This window comes from Mobula birostris, chromosome 15, assembly GCF_030028105.1.
Source record: "Mobula birostris isolate sMobBir1 chromosome 15, sMobBir1.hap1, whole genome shotgun sequence".
In the NCBI taxonomy this organism is placed as follows: Eukaryota; Metazoa; Chordata; class Chondrichthyes; order Myliobatiformes; family Myliobatidae; genus Mobula; species Mobula birostris.
The window spans coordinates 50,141,860-50,160,949 of NC_092384.1; the positions used below are offsets into that span (position 1 = coordinate 50,141,860).

Sequence of the window (19,090 nt, forward strand, 5' to 3'; positions counted from 1 at the left end):
ATATATTTTAGGTTAATTTTAGAAAATGCATCTTGGGATTGTGCCAAATCCTGGGATTGTAGGTTACTCCAAAGTTGCCTCCTGTGAGCCTCATGTCTACACCAACAAGGACTGGGCTTCTTGTAGGCCTTACCCATGAGCCCAGCGGTTTGATGTGAATGTGACGCAGGTGGCATTGTGCAGAGCTCCACCCACAAACTATCCTAATACATTTTATAGAAACCAAAACAGAAGGTGATGCTTCATTTCAATGCCATCACTGAAATGTATTTGGCATTCTTAGGCATTTACTTCAATGTTAATAATTTTTAAATATCTTTAAAAATAATAGATAAAGGCACATAATAATAATAGCACATAACATTTAGAAATCATTAAAGCAAGTAATTAAAAAAAATCATCTCCCTCTTTGCTTACTAAATCTGTGACCTGCTGTCCTCATTAAAATAATATCCACCTGGATAGGAAATCAATGATGCCATCTGCAACCTAATTCAGGGGAGTTAAGCAATGGTTTGAACTGGTCAACATGGGTACCAGGCTGTCCAGTGGCTGCATGCACATTTAGTTTTGTCTTTAGTAGTTTAAATTACTAAATATTGGTAGTTCCAAAGCTTATTTGACTCGTGTTGTCTGTTTACTTGCACCATGAATTCGTATTCCATTGCTACTCAACATTTTAGATTACCTCTATGGTTGTTAAGATGCATGATTGCTGAGATTTTGACTCTTAAAATACAAGCTACATAATTACAGGTTAAATCAAAAGTACAAGTTGTATCACTCTCTGTAGCAGAAGTGATCTAGCAAGGATTAAAGACTGTCATGTAGAAGACACAGTCAGAAGTAAGGTCTTTTTTCAGGCTTGAAGGACATAACTACTGGAGTGCCAGAAAGGAAAGTTCTGAATCCACAATTATATACTAACTAATGGTAATTGGAAAGCAAGATATTCAAGTTTGCCGATGACATTAAAATATTTGAGAGGGTGTGTTTTAAAGAGGGTATTGAGATTCTATAATGAGATGTACATAGATTCAATAAATGAACAAAAACTTGGTAATATCTGAGGTCATTCATTTCAGCAAGAGGAATCAAAGGACAGATTATTATATATATGGATGAAACATTTCCATGGTGTTCTTGTGCATGAATCATAAAATTTTAATAGATGGGTACAGCAAGTAGTTTGGGAAGACACGTGGCGCATTGGCCTCTCTTGCTATGGAGAAATGTTGTGATAGTTGTAAAGAGCTTTGGCGAGGCCACACCGGGAGTACTGTGCAGTTATTTATTTAAGAAAAGATACACTTGCTTTGGTGGCAGTCCAAAAGAGATTTACTAGGCAATTTCCTGAAATGAGAGCATTATCTCAACATTATTGGTTACAAAATTCTATTTTTATTCTTCAGGCATAGAAAAATGAGGGGTGATTTTATTGAAGCACCTAAATCATAATAGCCCGTAATAGAGCAGATGTTAAAATACATCAATTAACATGAGAGCTTCAATCAAGGGGATATGACTGCAGATAAAGGGAATGATCTTCTCACAGAGAATGGCAAGTCTCTAGACAACTTTACCTTGAGGAGGAGTTGTGATGTTGGGTGCTGAGATTGTGGCAGTTAAGTCATAGGCAGAATTTAAAGAAGAAATTAGAATATTGGGGAATTTGGCACCATGTGGAACTGGCACATTACAGGAATTAAGACCTGTGATCATATAGAATGGCCAGGCAGAATTATGCTCCTGTTCCCTTGTATAATTGCAGTCTGATTTTTGAAGGCTCTGAGAATCTTTAAGGTAGGTTTAACTGTAGGTTGAGACCAGAAGCTCCTATTATAATCCTGCTGGAGTGATTGGTTTTTTAGATTACTTGACAAACTTCTTTTTAAAAAACAATGCTACAGTAATGGGAAAAAAAAGTGCCTATTAACCCTTCTGTTACGGTTATTTAACATATAACAAATTATTTAATGTTCTGGACTTTATCTCTCATGCGTAACTGAATATGCCTTTAAAATGTTTGTGTAATTATTTCACTCATTCATTCACAGGATCCAAGTGTTTGTAGCAGGGCCATAATTTATATTGTCATTCCCTAACTTCCCCCTGAACCGTGGAGCCTGTTAAGGCTTTTGAGGAGGCATTTAGATGTCAACAACATTATACAATATATGATGATGGCTTGAAGGATATTAATAAAGCAGATACGCTTTACAAAATCTGAAAAATTTATGATCACCTTTACAAATGCCAGCTTCTTATTCAGATTAAATTAAATTTCCAAGCTGCTCTGTTGAAGTTCAAATGTGTCCCATTCAACAGTTCAGACATTCTGGATACTGGTTGGCAATGCTCTCAAAATTTGTGCAAAGATTTACGTCGCTTAAGAAATTGTAGCTTGTCATTGCCGATAGAAATACAGAAACTGTTTTCAAGTCAAGTTATATTTCTATGTTAATTGAACTTCTTATTTTCTTGGGGGGATGCAATTTTTCAGGTAGTAAAGTTGCTGTTGAAATATGGAGGGAATCCCCATCAGAGTAACAGAAAAGGAGAGACACCACTCAAAATTGCAAATTCCCCAACAATGGTGAACCTGTTATTGGGGAAGGGTTCCTGCAGCTCCAGCGATGAAAGTTCAACAGGTGAAAATGGCAAGAGTTTATTAGTGGATTCAGTTTTAATCTTTGTTACTTGATTGTGATTTACTAAACCAATGTTGTGGGCAGTCTATGAGTAAGTCTTAATACTGGAATTTAGGTGTAACCTGTATTAGATTGATATTAATGTCATTAATGTTTTAAATGTACTGATCAGAATTTAATACATATTAGTCCCTTCGATTAATGTAAACTTCTTACTAGTCTGTGGTATTCCACAAGTACAGAGTTCCATCATGCACAAAATTGCATTGGCTGTAAATTATATGGTTTTAAATTTGGAAAAAGGATTTATTTTAGTAGTGGGATCTTGGGGAAAATACAGGAAAACAGAACTAATTAGATAAGTTAAACAGCAAGTTCAAACAAACTAGTTCAAACTGTGGTCACAAGTACTGCAAACGTATTCACTTCTAATTGTAATAATCTATAAAATATACCAAACTTCAAAAGTTGTTCCATCATAGTTAATTACATTTAAGTCTTCAACATCCAAATCTGAACTCATTAGTATTTAATTTGCTAGTCCTTTACAAAATAGTTGATTAAGCATCGTCCACTAAATGATTAATGCATGTTAGCTTAAAGATCTGATTAGAAATGTGCAATTCTTGTATTAGAATTGTGATACTAAATTGCGGGTTTATTTTCTAGTCATTTGCTTTGAAGGCCTAAATTTACTCATATGTAGAAAGTAGACAATTCAATGCAAATGAACAGTGTGAACTGCATAGGGCTGCTCCTATGTGACCCTCTTGAAGCGACTTTCTCCATGAACTGATGTATTTTCTCTTGTCAATGCATTCATACTCGTCACAATGACAAGTTTCAATTTTGACTGTGTAAGGAAATAATAAATCATTAGGTTGTCTGTCTTCTATTCGTGGCTCATGTTCATTGTAATATATTTGTTCATGCATTTATATCTAAAATGCAATTTCATTGTTGTAAATGGATAAAAAGAATTGGATTTTTCATTCATTCATTCCTGACATGAACAATGTTGTCTACTTATTCTTTTCTTTTAAATATTTTGGTATAGACAGTATGCATCAATAGAAACATTTTGCACTTTTAAACCATTGCATAGAAGCAATTTACACCATAATCTTAACAGTCTATGGCAGCGGTCCCCAACCACTGGGCCGCGGACCGGTACTGGGCTGCAAAACGTGTACTACTGGACTGTGAGAAAACGATATGAGTCAGCTGCACCTTTCCTCATTCCCTGTCAAGTACTGTTGAACTTGAACATAGGGTTGCCAACTGTCCCGTACATGCCGGGACATCCTTTATATTGGGCTAAATTGATTTGTCCTGTATATCCCCCGCTTAAGGTACAGTGTTCCTATGAAACCTTTCGTGCCGAAATGGCGTGAAACGAAGAAGCAATTACCATTAATTTATGGGAAAAATTTTTGAGCCTTCCCAGACCCAAAAAGTAATCTAACAAATGATACCAAATAACACATATAACCGAAAATAAGTAACACTAACATATAGTAAAAGCAGGAATGATATGATAAATACGCAGCCTATATAAAGTGGAAATAATGTATGTACAGTATAGTCAGGAAGATGAAGGCAAAACCGATTAGTGGGGAAAATTCGACACGTGCGCACATGTGCACGTCACGCATGCGCACACAGGTAACTGTGCAAGGCTTCATGGTCATGGTAGGTTTTCCAGGGGTAAAGTGTCCCAGGATTTGACTGCTACTTTTGTCCCTTAAAAAAGTTGGCAACCCTAACTGTAAAAGACATGTTGAGGTGAGTTTAACCCTACTTGAGTACCCTCCCCGCACCCCCCTCCCAACCAACCCCAGCTGGTCGACCAGTCCACAAGAACATTGTCAATGTTAAACCGGTCCGCAGTGCAAAAAGGTTGGGGACCCCTGGTCTATGGTGTACTGATAGCTTAAAATTATTTGCCTGCATCTTCTCCTTTATTAATTTATGTCCACTTTGTTGCTACATAGAAACTTCTGAAGATGAAGATGCTCCCTCAGTTGCTCCCTCCAGTTCAATTGATGGTAATAACACAGACTCTGAATTTGAGAAAGGCCTAAGACACAAAATCAAGCGACAAGAGTTATCTAAAACAGTTACACCAGTAAAGGATGAGTATGAATTTGATGAGGATGATGAGGAAGATAGAGTACCACCTGTTGACGACAAACATTTGCTGAAAAAAGATTATAGAAAGGACCTAAAACAGAACAATTGCATTTCTATTCCTAAACTAGAGACAAAAACTTACTCTAAGAATTCCCTTCTAACACCAAAGAAAGCTCCACGACGTATTTTATCTGACACCAACAGTTCAGATGAAGAGGATAGATTAATAAGCTTCTCTCCTCCTCTTACCAGGCCTTCAGTGCACTCCAGTCTGCCTGTTGCAAGCTCTAAGCAAAGGGAGTCGGCAATTAAAAAACAGCAAAAAGAGAAAACTAAAATGAAAAAAAAGTGGAAAAAAGATATGAAAAGCAAAGAAGGTAGATTGGGTAAGAATGAAGACCAATTTAATTCATCTGCAACAGACAGCAACGATTCAGAAAGTGAGGAGGAGGATAAGGGATTAATACAGAGTGGACTTGGCATGAAGGACTCTTATATGAGCTTGAAAGAATCGACAATGTTCTCTTCATTGTCTGCATCCTGTTCTTCCTCCCAAGGGAGCTATGCATCATCAAAGCATATTCCCAGTCTTGCACGGCAACACTCTAAACCCTGGCGAGCTGATGGTTGGAAATCAAACATGTCACCGGTCTGGTCAGATGTGAGTTCTTTGTCAGATTCTGTAAGAACGCGACTGACAAGTGAATCTGACTATTCTTCAGAAGATTCCAGTTTGGAGTCTGTTAAACAAGTTAAAGAGAAGAGAGATCATAAAAAGAAAAGTCTTATTGATGGAGATGAAACAGAGAAGAGGATGGCAGAAGATATCTTCAAGATTTTGAATGCTGATGAAATAGTTCAGAAATTTGATAAGCAAGGTAAAGTTGTTAAAAAACATAAAATGAAGCACAAGCACAAGATGAAAGACAAGGAAAAGGGAAGATCTCATAACATCCTGACGGACAGTGATAAGTTTTCAAAATGTTTGAATCTAGAATCTGATGAGTTTAAACCAAAAGTAGAAAAATCTTTAAATACAGAAACTGAAAATCTTTCAATTGACAGAGTAAAAATAGTAAAACATGATAAAGAACAATTAAAAAAGGAAGAAAAGGAAAAACCTTTTAAAGTCAAATCTGAAGAAAGAGACTGGTTGCTCAAAGATGAAGAAGGGAAAGCTTGTAAAGAAGACAAGTTAAAGAAAAGCAAAGACCTCTCCAAAGATAATTTTAAGTGTGTAAAAGAAGAAAAAGATAAAGTGTTCAAAGTAAATAAAGAAAAACCCTTTAAAGGGAAATCTTCTAAGGAAGAAAAGTTTAAAATCCAAAAAGATGATAAGAGAAAGGTAAAGGACAAATCTTTGAAGGCTGAGAAACATTTGAAACAAGACAAAGAAAAGTCTGCAAAAGATGACAAGGAAAAACTAAGAAAAGATAAAGTTCACAAAGATGAATCTGATTATGAGGTTCCGAAAATTAAGAGCCACTTCCTAGACAGTGATGACAGGTTTAGTGTGTCTGATCATGAAGAAAAATGGTTTTCAGATTTATCTTCCAATTCATCTGTATATGATGTAAAAGGGGAAACCAACTGGGGTCTTACAGTTAAAGATTTCAAAGAACACAAAGATGGCACAACAGGAAAACAAGCTATTGAAGCTATTAAGGAAGAATGTAAGGACAAGAAAAAAGAATCCAAGTTGAAAGATAAGCGAGAACTAAATGAAAAACGCTGTGATAAAGACTGCTTAAGAAAGAAAGATCGTGAGTATGTAGATAAAAGTATAGAGAAGAAAAAAGAAGAATTTGATAAACATAAACTTGGGCAGGGCTGTTTTCTGGATAAAGAGAAAAGGAGGAAAGACTCCATTGAAACTGTTAAAGACAGAAAAGATAAAGATGCGATTGAAAATATTAAAGAGCGAAAAGATACTGTTTGTGATTTCAGTAAGGAAAGGAAAGACATGAAGGGAAAGGCCGATGATGTCTCCAAAACAGATGCGAAGGAGTGTGGAAATGAAAGTTTCTTCAAGGAGAAGTTTGATGGTGATTTCAGTGGAAGGACCTTGGAAGCAAGGGAGAGGCATTATTCAGGAAAAGAGAAGGAAAAAAAGGATGGAACTGAAAGGAAGGAAAAGATCAAAATTGAAAAATGTAAGGAAAAGTCTAAGGATAGAGCTTCAGTTGAATTTGAAAAAGAAAAAATTGAGAAAAGCCTGACTGATAAATTCTCAAAGGACAAAGATGCTGATAAAGAAAAACTTTTCAGAGAACTGAGTGGTTTGAAAGATAAAAAGGAACAAAAGGAAAAGAGCAAAGATATTTTCAGCCGAGACAAGGACAGAAAAATGTCATCGGAATTCAGTAAAGAAAAGAGAGACAAAAGTACAATGGAAAAACATGCAGAAAAAGATAAAGACTTTTCGGAAAAAAGAGAGAAAGAGAAAACGGATAAACATAAAGGAGTTGATATGGAACTTGGTAAGGAAATGAGTTGGCACAGCATAGCAAATGACATCTTCACTGATGAAAGTGGTGATGAGTTAGATTATTGTGACAGAGATCTAGGGAATAATGAAATGTGTAGGGCTGACCTGCTGCCTGACAAAGAGGAGACAAAAGCAGAAAAGGAACTGGTTCCCCATGAGAAACATCGAAAATACTCAGCTGATAAACAACATTCAGCAGAGAAACCAAGAGAGAAAGAATTCAAAGATAAGAAAAAGGATAAACTATTAATAGATTGTGGGAAAGATAAGAAGGAAAAATGTTTGCATGAGAAACATAAAGAAAAGAAAGATAAGGAATCAGTTGATAAATTTAAAGAAAAAAAGGACAAAGTGTTAACAGATTTAACCCTAGAAAAGAAAGTCAAGCCTAAGTTTCCAGAAAAGTTAGAAAAGCAGCACTCAAGTGATGAAAAGTTGAATGGCAAGCCAAAAGAAAAAACTGATAAAGAACTTGTAATAAAAGAAAGGAGGCTATCAAAGGGAATTCCAATAGAGGAAGAAAAGAAGTGCTCAGAAAAACTACAAAACTCAACTTTTAATGAATTTAAAGAGGATTCTAATGATAAGACCAGTGAAGTTTCATCAGACAGTTTTGTAGAGCAAGCTCATGACTCCACGATGTGCAGTTTAAATGATGTTTTGAATGTTGGTCAGGACAATGCAGAGGAAAAGTTAAAAGATTCTCTTAATATCTTGTATTCACAAGAAAAATTCAAAGAAAAGGAGAGAAACAGACACCTGTCATCATCATCAAGAAAAAATGAGAGAGACAAGGTGAAGAAAGAAAAGCGGGATAAGTCAGAAGAGTTGAAAGAAGCTGCATGTAAGCGGGAGGGTCCAGTGTTTGACCAAGAGCCATTGATGTCAGATGGAGATTGCTTAAGTCACTTTTTAAAAGTTGAAAAGGATGATGAATTAGACAAAAGTGGAGATGCTGCTTTAAGTGAAAAGAAGGATAAGAATGAATCTGAAAAGGAATTATCTAAAAAGATAGAGAAGGTCTGCAGTGTTTTCATTGGTGTCAAGGAGAGGGAAAAAGACAAGAAAAAGAAAGACAAACATAAGGATAAATCAAAAGATGACAAAGAAAAGTACAAGGAAAAACATGGAGAATCAACCCTGCTGTTCAAGCATTCTAAAGACGAACATAAATCTGGCCTCAAAGACTCTCTTCCTATTGTTAGGGAGTTGGGTGGAAACAAAGATAAATCAAAAGATGATTGTTCAAAAAATACTGAAGTCAGGCAAAAGGAAAAAATCAAAGAGACTTCAGAAAAGGACAAAAATGAATCCTTTAAAATTAAAACCACTGAAAATGATAAGTTACACCAAACTAAAGAAATACTACGTAAGGACAGCAGACCTAAGGAAAAGCTTTTGGGTGATGGAGACTTGATGATGACCAGTTTTGAACGTATGCTGAGCCAAAAAGATCTAGAAATTGAAGAGCGCCACAAAAGACATAAAGAGCGAATGAAATTGAAGGAGAAGATGAGGCACAGGTCAGGAGATCCCAAGTTGAGAGAGAAAGTCCGAAGTACAGAGGAAATGCGTAAGAAGAATTTTGACTTTTTGGCAAAAAAAAGTTCCCTTGATTCTCAACAAAAGGACAAAAAGCTTAAGGATCAAGGACCAGGACAAACTGTGTCATTGGATGCAAATCCAAAGATACAGCCAGTCACTTGTCCTGATGTAAAAGATTGGCTTTCAACTCCTGCACTGAAAACAAATATGCCTGCGTCGCCAAGATCTGATCAAGATAGGCCAACAGGTGTTCCAAAAATGATTCCATTGGTTTCTTGCCCAAGTTATGAAGATTTATTGCCCACACCACATATGCCTCACTGTGTGAATGAAGATTTTACTGATCTGTTTGAAGGAATAGAGTCCCAAAATTCAGCAACCATGTCAGCAGTATCCATGAATGCCTGTTCCCCTACCTTTTTTGATAGATATGTAAGCATCCCCACAAGCATTCAAAATAGTACAAATCAAACATCAACCAGCACTGTTCAAGTATCCAGCCTCTTTCGATCAGTGTCAATGGATACCAGAAGACCACAAGAAGGATTTGATGTTAATTCAGAGAAGTTCTTCAGGCAGCAAAGTGTGCCTGTGTCAGCAGATTATGAAACTTCTATTCCACAGCCAATGGAGGAAAAATCAGTTGTTCATTCTGAGAAGTTCTCTGGTTTGTCACCATGTGTTTCACCTGAGTATGGAATTTCCTCACCACAGCTGGAACCATCTCAGTCTAGAGTTATAAAGGCATTCACTGAAAATCTTACCCCTCCACCTGAGAGTGTTCTTAATCATTTTCATGAAAAATCACCGCCATCACAAAAACCTGATCCACTGGAACCATCTCTGGATACCTTAGTCACTGATTTTGCCTTGCCTTTAGATTCTTCAGAGCAGCAACCAAATACTACTTTGATTTCTCCTAATTCAGCTTTAAGTGCCAGCCTTGTGCCTACACCTGGAGACACATTTACTTCCAATGATTCAGCCCAGAATAAGCTAAATTATCCATCTTCTCCACACAAACCAAGTGAACAGATGGTCCTCAGCCCAATGAGTAATTCTTTAGAGCATTCAGTGAATTGGTCAGTGGGTTCTGAGTTACACCTGAAGTCACCGCAGAGATCTTTCAGTGAAACTACCAGGCCACTTTGTCCCCCAGACACTGTACATAATGCAACATTACCATTTGTTTCATCTATTTTATCTCATTTTCCTGAATCCCCAGTCCAATGTACAATACCAGAGCAAGATGAAAACAGGGGTGACGTGCCAGGAGGGGACCAAGGGGAAGAGTCTGTAGCATTGGGTAATGCTGTTCCATACATGTCTCCAATTAAAGCAAATTCACCATTTGATACCTGCAAGCCACTTCCTGATCAATCCTGTACTGTGGCTCTAGAAATGCACAATGTTGTAGTTGAAGACCAACAGGAACCATCTAAAGTTGCAGAAAAATGTGATGAACAGAATATTACTGCAAGACAACAGGACGAATCTTTGCCATGGACTGATACTTTTCCAGCTTCCATAGATGATCTTGATCTGGGGCCATTTTCACTTCCAGTGCTGCCATTACAAGACAAAGATGACCCAGACATTGAAATGACAGAACCTGAATCTGAAGAGAGGGCTAAGATAATTGAAGAAACTAGTGATCCGGTGGTTACTAGCACAAGTATTGAAGATATAGATCATGCTGCTGTACCATCAGGGGAGGAACATGGTGCTATCAGTGAGATCCTAAAAGCAGTTCCTACAGCAGAGGAGGATAAAATTGAGGATACTATAGAAAACACCTCATTAAGCCCTGAAGAGATTGGAGAAAAGGATATTCAGCAAGTTTCATCTCAACATACTGAAGCAAGTACGGAACTTGAAGATAAACCTGTGGCGGTTACTTCTAATTCATTGGTAGATGACACCAAAGTGCTTGAAACTACAGAAGCAACATCTAAATCCGTGATCGAGGCAGCAAAGCCAAACAAAGTAGAAGAGATTCCTCAACGGATCACAAGGAACCGAGCACAAATGTTGGCTAATCTAAATAAGCAAAATAACGCTGTTACGTTAGAGAAGGATACCCCTACTGCTCAGTTAGGAAAACCAAAAGGGCGTATGGTGGAGGAGGATGACTCGCAGGCACAGCATCCACGCAAGAGAAAAATCCCTCGTGCAAATCATCAGCCAATGATTCTCACCCCATCAGCTCAGCAGACTCGAGAAATGATTCAGCAAACATTGGCAGCTATTGTTGATGCAATTAAATTAGATGATATCGAACCATACCACAGTGACAGATCCAACCCTTATTTTGAGTATCTCCAAATTCGTAAAAAGATTGAGGAAAAGCGCAAAATCTTGTGCTGTATCATCCCACAAGCACCTCAGTGCTATGCTGAATATGTCACCTACACTGGTTCCTATTTGTTGGATGGAAAGCCCCTGAGCAAACTCCATATCCCTGTGGTAAGTGGAAGTCTTGTTAATATATTTTCCCAATTTTTTAAAAAATTCCTGCTTACATTGGATGTAATCCTATCCATTCAATTCATTTTCAGTGGCTAGCAAAGGTTATGATTATCAGTAAGCTATTCAAAAATGTAGAAAATCATAGTTCTGAATTGTCATATTCTTGAGCAGCGTATCAGATTCTGTTAGCGAATTATAGCTAATAACCAAATTTTAGTTGATTCTTCACCACTTGGCTGATTCAGAATCAGGTTTTATTATCACCGGCACGTGACGTGAAATTTGTTAACTTAGCAACAGCAGTTCAATGCAATACGTAATCTAGCAGAGAGAGAATAAAATAAAACATAATAAATAAACAAGTAAATCAATTACACCTATTGAATAGATTTTTTAAAATGTGCAACAACAGAAATACTGTATATTAAAAAAAGTGAGGTAGTGTCCAAAGCTTCAATATCCATTTAGGAATCGGATGGCAGAGAGGAAGAAGCTGTTCCTGAATCGCTGAGTGTGTGCCTTCAGGCTTCTGTATCTCCTATCTGATGGTAACAGTGAGAAAAGGACATGCCCTGGGTGCTGGAGGTTCTTAATAATGGATGCTGCCTTTCTGAGACACCGCTCCCTAAAGGTGTCCTGGGTACTTTGTAGGCTAGTGCCCAAGATGGAACTGACTAGACTTACAACCTTCTGCAGCTTCTATCGGTCTTGTGCAGTAGCCCCTCCATATCAGACTGTGATGCAACCTGTCAGAATGCTTTCCAATGTACAACTGTAGAAGTTTTTGAATGTATTTGTTGACCTGCCAAATCTCTTCAAACTCCTAACAAAGTATAGCCGCTGTCTTGCCTTCTTTATGACTACATCAATATGTTGAGACCCGGTTCGAGCCTCAGAGATCTTGACACCCAGGAACTTGACTCACTCTTAAAGATTTCACAAGTCACTACCAAAAAAATCTTAAAATTTTGGCTGATAGTTTTTAACACATGCACAGATGATGTGACTTTGCGTTACAAGAAAAAATATATATAGATGGAGAGTTTTCTGGGAATTCATTTTCCCCGGCCCCATAAAGCTGGGGTTGACCATATTGGGGCAACATAGGATCATTAGTGTCATCCACTGAGCATGCGACTCATGGCTCTTCCTGCATAAATGTAGAATCATGTGTGTCATGAAAATTGTATTGGCACATAATGTTATAGAACAAATTAGTGTGCTTAAATAACTCTACTCCCTGAACTTTGGAGACACCTGATGGCACTGTTTAGTTGATGCCAATAGTAGTCAGTTTACTGCATGCGATGTAATCTTACCTACTCTTTCACTCTTTCTTACTATATGGCTGACTATTAGGGCCGTATAGTGAAGAAGAAGAATGGTTTTAATTCTTATGCGCATTTTTTCCTGTCCTAGTCCCCTCACCTTTGCTGCTTTAGCTGCAGCACAGCTGGTGGATTGTTAGCTAACTTTGGCTGAGGAAACAGCAGATAGCCAAGAAAAACAGTTTTGTGCACTGTGGCCCCAGGAAGTTTGGTTGTGCAGAGCAGATCTCAGTTACAGCTGCAACTCTCCATAATGGATGGCTTTTTAAGTGGCAACAGTAAAAATGCTGGGGGGAGCAGCAGTGAATATTGTGTTCCTGAAAGAAGACAGTTAATTTTTGGAGTTATTTCTAATCCTGTTCTAAGCTGCAGTGTGAAATGGAGTAAGGACATGCTGACTTTATCATTGCAGTCTGGCTGTTTCAGCACTGCCTGACTCAGACGGCAGTTTTGATATATCAGAAATTAAATAGAAACTTGGGTTAAGTTGCAAGAATGACAGGGGAAAATAAGCCGTCCTTGCTTGTACTCTACAGATTGGAGATCGGAAAGAGCACATTGTCTAAATTTGGACAATTTGATATTGAGTTCTACAGACTGCATTGTGCCCAGACGGCAAGATTCTCTGGTTTACATTTGGCCTCATTGTAACAGTACACTATCCCAGACAGGGTTATGGTGAGTTAAAGTGGCAGGTAGAACTTTAATTGGTGCTCCCCACCAGACGTTTTCACTAAAATATAGTGAACAAAACTGAAGTTGCCATTTTATTATGTTGCTGGAGTTTTGTCTAATCTTACTTTCATATTATATTTTATGCACATTTGCAAAACGTAGAAAGAAACTAATGTAAATGATTGTAGAAACATAGAAAACCTACAGCACCTTACAGGCCCTTAGGCCCACAATGCTATGCCGAACACATACTTAATTAAGAAATTACCCATAAGGGTTACCCATAGCCCTCTATTTTTCTAAGCTCCATGTACCTATCTTGGAGTCTCTTAAAAGACTCTATCGTATCTGCCTTCACCACCATCGCTGGCAGCCCATTCCACGCACTCACCACTCTCTGCATAAAAAAGAACCTTATCCCTGACATCTCCTCTGTACCTACTTCCAAGTACCTTAAAACTGTGCCCTCTCATGTTAGCCATTTCAGCCCTGGGAAAAATCCTCAGACTATCCACACGATCAATGCCTCTCATCATCTTATACACCTCTTATCAGGTCACCTCTTATCCTCCGCCACTCCAAGGAGAAAAGGCCGAATTCACTCAACCTATTCTCATAAGGCACACTCCCCAATCCAGGCAACATCCTTGTAAATCTCCTCTACACCCTTTCTACAGTTTCCAGATCCCTCCTGTAGTGAGGTGACCAGAAATGTGCACAGTACCTCAAGTGAGGTTTGACCAGGGTACTATATAGCTGCAACATTACCTCTTGGCTCTTAAACTCAATCCCACGGTTGATGAAGACCAATGCACCATATGCCGTCTGAACCACACAGTCAACCTACACAGAGGCTTTGAGTGTCCAATGGACTTGGACGCCAAGATCTCTCTGATCCTCCACACTGCCAAAAGTCTTATGGTTAATACTATATTCTGCCATCATATTTGACCTACCAGAATGAACCATCTCACATTTATCTGGGTTGAACTCCATCTGCCACTTCTCAGCCCAGTTTTGCATCCTATCAATGTCCTGTTGTAACTCTGACAGCCCTCTACACTATCCACAACACCCCCAACCTTTGTGTTATCAGCAAATTTACTAACCCATTCCTCCACTTCCTCATCCAGGTCATTTATAAAAATCATGAAGAGAAGGGGTGCCAGAACAGATCCCTGAGGCACCAGAACAGATCCCTGAGGCACACCACTGGTCACTGGCCTCCATGAAGAATATGACCCGTCTACAACCACTCTTTGCCTTCTGTGGGCAAGCCAATTCTGGATCCACAAAGCAAGGTCCCTTTGGATCCCGTGCCTCCTCACTTTCTCAATAAGCCTTGCATGGGGTACAAATCAAATCCCTTGCTGAAATTCATATACACTACATCTACTGCTCTACCTTCATCAATGTGTTTAGTTACATCCTCAAAAAATTCAATCAGGCTTGTAAGGCACGACCTGCCTTTGACAAAGCCATGCTGATTATTCCTAATCATATTATGTCTCTCCAAGTGTTCATAAATCCTGCCTCTCAGGATCTCTTCCAACAACTTGTCAACCACTGAAGTAAGACTTGCTGGTCTATAATTTCTTGGGCTATCCCTACTCCCTTTCTTGAATAAGGGACCAACATCTGCAACCCTCCAATCCTCTGGAACCTCTCCCGTCCCCATTGATGGAAAGATCATTGCTTGAGGCTCAGCAATCTCCTCCCTTGCCTCCCACAGTAGCCTGAGGTACATCTCATTTGGTCTCATAGACTTACCCAACTTGTTGCGTTCCAAAAGCTCCAGCACATCCTCTTTCTTAATGTCTATATGTTGAAGCTTTTCAATCCACTGTAATTCATCCCTACATTCACCAAGATCCTTTTCTGTAGTGAATACTGAAGTAAAGTATTCACTAAGTATCTCTGCTATTTCCTCCAGTTCCATACACTCTTTTCCACTGTCGCACTTCATTGGTCCTATTCTCTCACATCTTATCGTCTTGATTATATTTAATATTTCTACATATTCTGTTTTAGGCATTTTTAGGGCCAATCAAGTAGTACAACTGTGACAACAGTCTGCTGAATTAACTGTAATTGCTGCTGTTATGACTTGGATGTCAAGTGCATGTGTTAATTTTTTTGATCTCAATGTTAGTGTTTTTTGGAAAGCGATCACACACGATGAGCAATATTTTGTGAGGTGCATTACTTTTTTTTAGGAAAAGCTGACACAAATAATTTGATCACGTTTGAATGCAGTTGGTAATGTTTCTAGACTAGGTTTAGAAATTATAGGTTTAGGACACGCCAGGTAGAAGTCTTAACTTTAAACGAATTGTTTTAATTTCTTAGATTGCCCCACCTCCATCTTTGTGTGAGCCTCTGAAAGAGCTTTTCAGGCAGCAAGAAGCCGTTCGTGGGAAATTGCGCCTTCAACATAGCATTGAAAGGGTAAATTACATTCATTTTAACAAATCTATGTATTTGCAGTTTGACATAATTGTTAATCGTAATTGGAGATTCTAGTATTAGCTACAGTAAATGACCACAAGTACATAAGCAGACATGGATATTGTAGGTAATTGAATTTATTTATTATTTTAAATTGTTAATTATAAATTTATTCATCTGATTTTATTTAATTATCATTCTATAAAATAAAAAACAATTCTGTCCATAGCCTGTATTAAAATGAAATGGTCAACTTCAGATTTATTTTAAATTGAAGCCTTTCTTTATATTTTACATCAAGATGCTGTGATACATTTATAATGCAGAAGTGCTCCACATGTTCATCCATTAAAATCATTTGTTGTAATCACTTTAATTGGAGGTAGCAAGGTCTAAAACTGAGAAGCTGAAGAAAAAGTGACAGGTATTAAACAGTGATATTCAATAGGTCTGCTCTGAATTGGATTAAGTATTTTTTTTATGCAGCCAGAAGTTTAAAGTTGGCTATTAACAGGTTAATAGATAAATTCTGGTTCATTCAGTATTTTCTAATTTTAAGACCTTGTGGTAAAAATTTATTTTCTTATTTATCAGGAGAAGCTAATAGTTTCATGTGAGCAAGAAATTCTACGAGTGCACTGTCGAGCAGCGAGAACAATAGCAAACCAGGCAGTGCCATTTAGTGCTTGCACAATGTTGCTTGATTCTGAAGTTTACAACATGCCGTCAGAAAATCAGGTAAGTGTGACACTGCTGTTCTGCTCTTTATAATCTCTATTTTTGTGATTTCTCCTGTTTATGAAATAGCACGACAATTTTTAAATTGGTATGTCTTAAGTGTAGAACTGTAATTATGCTTCTAGTACTTGCCTTGTAAATGCAACATTTCCTGTGGTTAATTAATTGAAATAATTTAAACAAGGATCAATTGAAGATGGTGAACATGTGTACTGCCTCATCATTTTAGCCTGCATATGCAGGTACTCTCTTCTATCCATATATGTGGGGTTGGGGGGGAGGGGCAGGGGGAGAGGGTTGGTGGTAGAGGAATCAACCTAAAGCATTTTTAAGAACTTGGTGCCATACTTAGCCAGTTTCACCAGGAATCCCATCATGACTCCTTGCATGAAAAGCATCATTCTGCATTTTTTTGCTTGCTAGCTTACTCATTTGTGCTTTTTCTTTTTTAATTTGTAATCTGGAATTGCTGGAATAATATCCTTAGACCATAAGACATAGGAGCAGAATCGGGCCATTCATCATGGCTGATCCATTTTCCCTCTCAATCCTATTTTCCTGCCTTCTCCCCGTAACCTTTCACGGCCTGGCTAGTCAAGAACCTATCAACCTCCGCCTTATATAAATCCAATGACCTGGCCTCCACAGCCATCAGTGGCGAAGAATTCCACAGATTCACAACCCTTTGGCCTCCTCATCTCCTTTCTAAATGTTCATCCCTTTCCTGAGGCTTTGCCTTCTGGTCCTAGACTCCCTCACTATAAGGAACATACTCTCTACATCCACTCTCTAGGCCTGTTAACATTTAATAGGTTTCAAGTTTTAGTGAATACAAACCCAGAGCTTACAATAACACTTCCATTCTTGGAATCTTTCTCAAAAACATCCTCTGAGCCCTTTTCCAAAGTCAGCACAACCTTTCTTGGACAAGGGGCCCAAAACTACTCTCAATACTCGAACTGAGGCCTCAGCAATGCCTTACAAACCTTCAGTGTTGCATCCTTGCTTTTATACTGACTCAACCAACAAGTTAAACTAAGGAATCCTGCACAAAGACTCCCAAGTCCCTTTGCATCTCAGGTATTTGAGTTTTCTCCCCAGTTATCCTTTTATTTCTTCTACCAAACTACATAACCATACACTTTCTGACACTGTATTTCACCTGCCGCTTCCTTTCCCATTTTCTTAAGTCCTTCTACAGCCTCTGTGCTTCCTCAAAACTACCAGTCCCTCCACCTGTCTTTGTGCTGTCTGTAAACTTGGCCACAAAGCCATCAATTCTGTTACCTAAATCGTTGACAGAGAACATGAAAAGAAGCAACCTCAATACTGGCCCCAGTGGAACACCATTTGTCACACCAGCAGCCAACTGGAAAAGACCCCCTTTATTCCGACTCTTTGCCTCCTGCCAGTCAGCCAATGCTCTATCCATGCTGGTATCTTTCCTCTTAGACCATGGGCTTTTGTGCGAATTGAGAGCCAGAATCTCTTACCAGTGGGAAACAAAGGAATGTAACAATTTGTGCTTCGTGGAGACCTGGCTGATGGAGGCGATACTGGACCATGCTATTGAGCTCTCTGGGTTCTCTCTGTTTCGGGCGGACAGGCCAAAAAATCTCACTGGGAAGAGTGAAGGAGGAGCGGTATGCTTCATGGTCAACAATGCTTGGTGCGACCCCCAGAATGTGCATGCTCTCAAATCCTTTTGTTCACCAGACCTGGAGTACCTGATGCTGCTGTGCAATCCCGACTGGCTGCCAAGGGAGTTCACAGCTGTTATCATCACAGCGGTGTACATTCCGCCGCAGGCTGATACTGACCTGGCTCTCAAACTGTACGAGACCATCAACACGCTGGAGACTGCATACCCAGAGGCGGCCTTCATCGTTGCCAGTGATTTTAATTGAGCATCATTGACGAAAGTTTTTCCAAAGTTTTGTCAGCACATCCAGGTGAGCACTCGTGGAGATAAGACACTTGACCACTGCTACACTCCCTTCCTCAACGCTTACAAAGCTCTCCTTCGCCCAGCTTTTGGAAAATCAGATCACTCTTCGATTCTGCTTTTGCTGATGTACAGGCAGAATCTGAAACAAGAGGCGGCCATAGTTAAAACCATCCACTGTTGGTCCGACCAATAGGTCTCCGGGCTGCAGGACTGCTTCAATAACGTCGACTGGTATGTCTTTCATGATGAGGATGTCTCCAAGTTCACGGATGGAGTCACGTGCTTCATCCTGAAGTGCATCGACGTTGTTATCCCCCAGAAGACAGTCAGGGTCTTCCCAACCAGAAACACTGGATCAGCAGTTCTGTGCGAGTAGCACTTACGGCACGACATAGAGCTTATATTGTCGGCAATTAGCTGGAGCTCAAGAAAAGCAGCTACATCTGCACAAAGCTATCAAGGCTGCAAAACAGCGATACAGGGACAAGATTGAGTCAAGATTCACAACAATAGCACATGTGACTTGTAGCGAGGGTTGCATATTATCATTGACTTCATAGCCAAACGTAGTGGTGCTGCTAACATCGCGGCCTCTCTCCCAGATGAGCTCAATCACTTTTACACTTAGTTCGATGTCGCGAACTCTGAGCCTCCGAGGAAAGCCACC

General features: G+C 38.9%; 1 protein-coding gene across 1 annotated transcript in view; it reads left to right on the plus strand.

Annotated features, from left to right (window-relative positions):
• ankrd11 (ankyrin repeat domain 11) overlaps positions 1–19,090 on the plus strand; it is a 187,114-nt gene that overhangs the window by 146,395 nt on the left and 21,629 nt on the right. The window contains exons 8-11 of the mRNA XM_072279752.1: positions 2,504–2,651; positions 4,646–11,283; positions 15,639–15,737; positions 16,332–16,475. Coding sequence (XP_072135853.1) covers positions 2,504–2,651; positions 4,646–11,283; positions 15,639–15,737; positions 16,332–16,475 — 7,029 coding nt within the window. The remainder of the gene's footprint in view (positions 1–2,503; positions 2,652–4,645; positions 11,284–15,638; positions 15,738–16,331; positions 16,476–19,090) is intronic.